General features: G+C 24.8%; 1 protein-coding gene across 1 annotated transcript; it reads right to left on the bottom strand.

The window, feature by feature from the left end:
* Positions 1-784: 784 nt before the first annotated feature.
* On the bottom strand, positions 785-3190 carry LOC125370326 (protein disulfide isomerase-like 1-4). The gene is made up of 6 exons (XM_048375361.1): positions 2217-3190; positions 1806-1935; positions 1357-1525; positions 1023-1138; positions 858-938; positions 785-799 (listed from the first exon to the last, which is right to left on the bottom strand). Exons 1-6 carry the CDS (start codon positions 3188-3190, stop codon positions 785-787), a joined length of 1485 nt encoding a protein of 494 aa, XP_048231318.1.
* Positions 3191-7243: the final 4053 nt, after the last annotated feature.

A 7243-nucleotide genomic window follows, 5' to 3' on the forward strand; every position in this document is an offset into this window, starting at 1 on the left:
ATATGAAAAACTTTTAATAAAATTATAACTTTATACTGAATTAACTAATAAACAAATCAAAATAAAAAATATGTTATATTTTAGATATTATTTTAATATTTGATAATATTTATATCAGAATTTTATCATTAGATTGAATTTCACTTTATTTGAGCAATTAAATATCAACTCAGTCTATACAGTATCGGATGAGACAATTGGATGTATCCTTAAGATATAGGATGTGACTATTCAAGAAACTTTAAAATAAATACTTGAAAAATAAATTTTTATTTGGACTATATCATATGCCATATTTTTTAATTAATTATTTAAAATTTAAAATAAAATAAAATAAGAGATGTTTAAAATAATAAAATAACTATTCAAAATAACTTGAGTGCTTGATTTGAAAATAGACAGTACTATTTATTGAAAAAGATAATATACTGTGCAAAGTATTTTTCTTTGTGTTTTTATCATATATTTTTATTTTATTCTTAAAATTATTAACTTAATTGATGAATATAAAATAACATTTTCTTTATTGATTATTTTATCTTTTTATTTAATATTTATTATTAGTTAAAACTGCTCTAAAATATTTTACAATAATGAATTTAAGTAGAATTTTATTTGATTTTTAAATTAATGCATATACAAAAATTACATAAAAAATAATATATATAATAAACTAATAATAACGAGTCTAAATATTAATATTTACATACATAGCGTGTGAGTAAAAAAACTAGTTATTATTAAATAAACTCCGTGTAGTATAAAATGTTTACTCCCCTATCATTTACAGTGTACACATCTAGAATAAATAATATTATACAAGAAAAAGAGGAAAAAGGAAATTTTGTAAGTATTACCTTCCCATTAAAAACATCTGCAGCCTCTTTGAATGTGGGCATAACCTTCTCTGTTTCATTTTTGTTGGCAAAAAGCCATAACTGAAAAGGAATTAATGTATAAGCATCATACCCATAAAGTTATTACTAATATGTTATGCAAATGTCAAATGTGAATCATCTTGCCTGTTGCATTTTATTCTTAAGAATGGATAGAGCATTGTGTCCATTGAAAGTGGTTACTAAAGGAAATTTGTTCTCGGATACAAAGTCTGCCATTGCCGATCTAGTGAAAGGACCATCTGAAGAAAGGAACAAGATCAAGTTACAGTACAGTATCAAGCTTTAGATGATTAGAGAATGGTATGAACACTGAGGAGGCATATGCCTAGTGCCACCATTAGTCTGTGTCTAGGGCCCAATAGAAGTGGTGCAGCAAGAACTCTGGTGAATAATTCAAATACAAACAATTTAATAATTTTTTTAAAAATAAAGGAGCCCATTATAATTTGGGACTAACCAAATTGGATGGATGTTTCAGCATCCTTTCGCAGCATGAACAATGCAGGTCGTTTGACTTCTGGGTCGATGTGAAATATTGTTGGAATATATTTACTAGCTGTTCGATAGAAGATTACAGTGTCTCCCAACTTTGAAGGAGCAGCAGAAAACTCCTCACTGTCAGGACCCTGTTAATGATTCCACCACCAGAGAAAATTAACAGTTGAAATGTCTAATCAATGCCTTAAACTTGCTTTCCAATTATTCAGTTAAAACTCTGAGTATGGTATCACAGAGGTGATCCATATTCCATACTGAAATTTCCCATCAAATGAAACCATAATGCCATTATTGGTAAATAAACTGTTCATCCAAATTCAGTTATCAGTAAAGGCAGAACAAAAACGATGGAGAAAAAGCAATAATTCCCGTTGTCATTCATTTAATAATCAGAAACACATTAAGTACCTCTAGATTGTCAATCAAAGCCAGAATTATCATAGAGTCAGTCTTCAGTATGTCTCGTGCCTGTGATGGTTTTGTAATATTATGAACACCGCCTTTCATCTTCTCGTTCAAGAAAGACACAACAGCATCCCTGCAATGTGAATAAACGCATTATATTATGTTATTGATGGCCTTAAAGCCTTAGGCATGTCAATTGGAAAATTTACGCATAAACAGATAATTGATTGATGCATTTTCATTAATTTTAGATAATTGAGGATATGTCAATATGCTAAAATATAAAACAGCATTGCGTGTATACCTGTTATAACAATTCTAAGTATCCCCCAAGTCAAATGCTGTCAACCAAATACACAAAGCATAACAAGAATTTGCATGGTACAAAATCAAGAAACTAATACAAACACACACCTTTTACAACAATGACGATAAGTATGTGAGGGAACTCCGTCAATGAAGAAATACATAGTTGAGCAGCCCACAAATTTATGTGCCCTTGCCAACTCCTTTTCCACAGAAGCATCAACTTTGGCAAACACCACCTTGCTCTCCAACATAGTTGCAGCTGCTGCATATTCTAAAGCTTGAACATAGCTCCAATTAGACCATGACAAATAGAAATGCACTGCAACATATTTTCTCTCTGTCACAAAGTTGCTGAAATTCTTCTTGCTCAATGCTATGAGTTCCGTTTCTTTGAAAGGTATAACGGGAGATTGATCCGATTTTTCATTGGGAGTGTCACTAATCTCATCACTCTGGGCATAACTGGGAGAGAGAGATACACCATTATCGTTTACTACAATCACAGAATCTGCCATGATCTTGGAACTTCCAAAATCTCGATTGACTTCAAGCACTCCTTGTGTTTCTTGGATTGTTTCTGGTGTGCCTGCCTCACTTTCATTGAAGTAGACAGATGTTCCATTATAGTTTGAATGTAATTCTTTACTACTTGAAATCACCTTAAAACTCTGAACTTCTTTATTGGACTCTAAGATATTAAGTATTAGTGGTGCTTCCAAATTTTCTTGACTAGAATACTTTTCATCATTAGAAGAATGAGTTTCACTGGAGTAGTGAGAGTTTCTAAGAGTTTGAGAAACAATATTGTAGGCTGCAGGTTGTGGAAAATCTCCCAAACTGTGGTGATCTTTTGCAGCATAGTGAGGTTCCAAATCCTGGTAAGAGCTGTGGGGCTCAGTGGTGAAAGATTCAACACCAGTACTGCTGTTTCTTTCATACTGTAGCCATGCAAGTACCCTTTCAAGGCCATGAAAATGAATCAGAGATGAAGAGTGGGAGGGAGTCAGAAAACAGAAGATGGTCAATAGAAGAAGGATTGAAGTGAAGAGAAGTAAAAGGGTTCTTGCTGTTGACGCCATTACTGTTAATCAGGAGAAACTCAAAACAATTATGTAAGCAAAGAAAGAAAATATATCTATCTATAAGGTGAAAATTAATGTTAATCATATAAAAACAGCAGTATGCATAAGATAATCCGATTGCTTAATCAACCTGTTCTTTTAATTAAACTTTAATGTCCTAGAAAATTGATGGGTTATTATTGTCCTATAATTTGGCAGAACTTCGCAAGTCAATATTGCAACAAGAAAGAATCTGTCTCCTTGTAAATTTAATATAGGTTAAACTGATAAATAATTAATATATATTTATTAATTTTAAATAATATAATAATTTATTAATTATTTAATATTAAATATATAAAAGAAATTTTGTCCTTATATTATTGAAAAATAATATTAATTAAGGAATTAAAATGAACCAAAATAAATAAATAAAATAAAAGATTAGAGAAGCTTGTTTTGTGTTCTGGTGTGCATAGTGCATGACGATAGATAAGACCATTATATCATATCTTCTTTTCACTCTTGTAAGTATACAATTGTGCTTATCATGGCAAACCCAACAAAAAAAAAAAAAAAAAAAAAAGAGAGAAGAAATGAAGAAACACTTAATGATTAGCTTACAATAAGAATCCATTTTGTTATCTTAAGATGACCAAAGAGTTGAGTGTATATATGATTCTGATACAAAACAATTTTTTTGAACCGTTGCGATACTGTGTTATAACAATACAAAACTTGCAAAATATATATATATATATATATATATATATATATAAAGATGTGGCATTATGAAACCGAATCATTTTATACGTGCATAATAATTTTTTTTAAGTTTTTATTTGGTTGTTATTTTAATTGTAAATGGTCATAATATAAATTAATTAATTATAAAATTCAGAATATGATATTTATATTTGATATTTGATAAATTAATAATTTTATTAAGTATTAGATTTTAAAAATAATTTTTATTAAATATTAATTATTTTCTTATTTAAAATTTTATTATAGTTACTATCTCCATTCTATATTAATTGAATTTTTTTTAGTATTTCATTTGAATTCAGAAAATATTAAATATGCTTAATTATAGGAAACCAATAGCTGATTAAAATTTAATGACTCTTCTATAATATTAGTATGTGTATTATATTAAATGAACCTTAAGTGTACATTTGATGAATTTGTAGTTTGTAGATAATAAATTTGTTATTTTTTAACCTATGAATATTTATTTATTTTATGCCCATACGGTATATTTATTACTTATAAAATATATATTCATTTATTATTAGTATCAAATTCATTAAACATGAATTTTAGATTCATCACTTATAAAGTATAAATTTATTTGTTATTAGTAACATATTTATTAAACATAAAATTTTAAGTTCATTATTTATAAATTGTATGTTCATTTGTTATTAGTGTAAGATTCATTAAATATAAAGTGTATATTTATTAACTTTTACTTATGAATTTGTTCTTAACATATCAATTTATCATTTATTATTTATAAAATATATATTCATTTATTATTAGTGTTAGGTTTATTAAACATAAACTTTAGGTTTATTACTTATAAAATATATATTCATATGTTATTATATATATATATATATATATATATATATATATATATATATATATATATATATATATATATATATATATTGATTTCTAAGACTTAAAATTTATTTGACATGTGTGCTTAATTTTTGACATATAAAATTTTTATTTTAACATATGTACTTATTTTTAACACATGGGATTCAAGCTTATGTGTGATTTTCTAATTTTTTATTAATTTATTAATTAATAAGTTATATTACTAATTAAATACTAACTCTAATCCTAAAAAGTAAAATATTAATTATATTTTAATATTATATTAACCAATAAATAATTTTCTAATTAGATAATGATACTAATTCTATCCTAAGAAATAGCATATTAATTATTTTTTTAATATTATATTAACTAATAAATTAGATTTCTAATTGGATAATAATTCTAATTCTAGAAAATAATATATAAAATTATATTTTTAATATTATATTTAATAAATTTTTATTATATAATAAATTTTTAATCCATAAAATAGGAATGTCAATCATATTGATAGTATTAATTCATATAATACTAGAATTAATTAATTAATTTTTTAAAATATTTTTATATTATTGCACTAATAAAATTTTAAGATTTTAAAAAAATTAAAAAATACATTTAGAAATTGTTAATTTGCTATTATTTTAAAATATTATTAATTAATATTAACTATTAAATTATTATTAAATTGTATCTATCAACTTGATTTTATAATCAAAATAATAATAACGGTCGTACAACGCACTTGTACACGACTAGTTAAACATAAATTTTAGATTCATTACTTATAAATTATATATTCATCTATTATTAGTATAAGATTCATTAAATATAAAGTATATATTCATTAATTTTTACCAATGAACTTGTTCTTAATATATGAATTTATTTTTAAATTTATAATTTTTTAGACTATAACCTATAAACCTCGGGATACGTGTGATGAATCTACCATCAATAACACATAAGCCTACAAGTCATTTTATAAATTTAAATTATAATGCCAATGTTTGAAGGAAGAAAAATGTTAAAATTATTTTTATTCTTTTGGAAACATAAATTTATAAAAAAATTCTATTATTTAAATATATAGCACTTCACTTATAAAAATATTATTATATTCTTAAAAATAAATTTAGTATTGTAGTAAAAAAGAAATTTAAAATACATTAAATTATAAAAATTGAAATAAAAAATATAATAATAATAATTTTTTAATAATAATATAATATAAAATTAAGGGATAAGACATGATAAAAAAATTATAATTTATTGATTCCTCTATTTTGTAATAGAATTAAATTTATGATTTTTAATTTATTAATAAAATTAGTTGAGTCATCACTTCTAATACTAAAATATTGTCGTTTAAGGATATAAAAATAATAGAATTTTAAAGTTAAAAAATAAAAAATAATAATTTTACGTACTTAAATATTAATATTTTAGTAATGAGAAGAGTCAATAATTTTAATATTGACTTAATTTGTTTTTTTATAAGAGTTCACATTTAGCTGATAAATTTATTTCAGATTAAAAATTAAAATTAATATTAATTTATTATGGGCTGAATTATATATATTAGGCCCTAATATTATCAATTATTAAAAATAGCCCATATTTAGCCACGTTTGGACCTTGTGTGACTAAAAATATATGGTCATAGGCCCATTTTATTATAGGGTCCTTAATATTTATGTGAAAAACAGATTAATCCTTAAAATATTTTTGAGTGCGATTAACCCTTTAAATTATCGAAAACCTATAATCTATACCCTGGCTGTAACTGAGAAATTAACAAAGTTATTTTAAAATTCATGTGGTTTAGTGGACATTGACAATGTTTATGATTAAATAATGATTTAAAAAATATTTTAAAACTTTGTGCCTCCTACAAAACAAAGAGAGGGGTGTGGACTCTAGGTTTTTGATAATTTAAAGATTTAATAGAGAACCAAAAATAGTTGAAGTTACTAAACGTTAAGGGCAAAAGTGCACATTTTCCCATAAAATAATATATTAGATAAACAAATGAACAGAGGAGGACGTTATGTCAGATTACACAAAATGGACCAGCTGAGTTTCCTCTGCAGGTGTTACCCATTTGAAAATTGAAAGTGAAAGGTCCAATTCTTTGGGCCAAAATGATTCAATCGAATTAGGAAAGTTGCACCCTTCCTACTATTTGCTCATTTTTTATGATGACGAATACTTCAATAATATCTTCTTATTTATCATTAACCAAAAAATAGAAATTTGTAAAGTGGGTTTGAATTTTATACTCTTAAACTTCTACTTTTCTTTTATAGTTTTGTTAATTTTTGATTGTAGGATTGCCAACTTGTCATGTAATTGTAGTATTTTAAAAAAAGTAAATGTTAACTCATTGAAAGAAAAGAGAATGAGACCAACTTATGTTTTTGTTCTTTTATTTTTTATTAAGATTTCATTTTTTAA

Source organism: Ricinus communis, chromosome 6 (genome assembly GCF_019578655.1).
Source record: "Ricinus communis isolate WT05 ecotype wild-type chromosome 6, ASM1957865v1, whole genome shotgun sequence".
NCBI classification, from domain to species: Eukaryota; Viridiplantae; Streptophyta; class Magnoliopsida; order Malpighiales; family Euphorbiaceae; genus Ricinus; species Ricinus communis.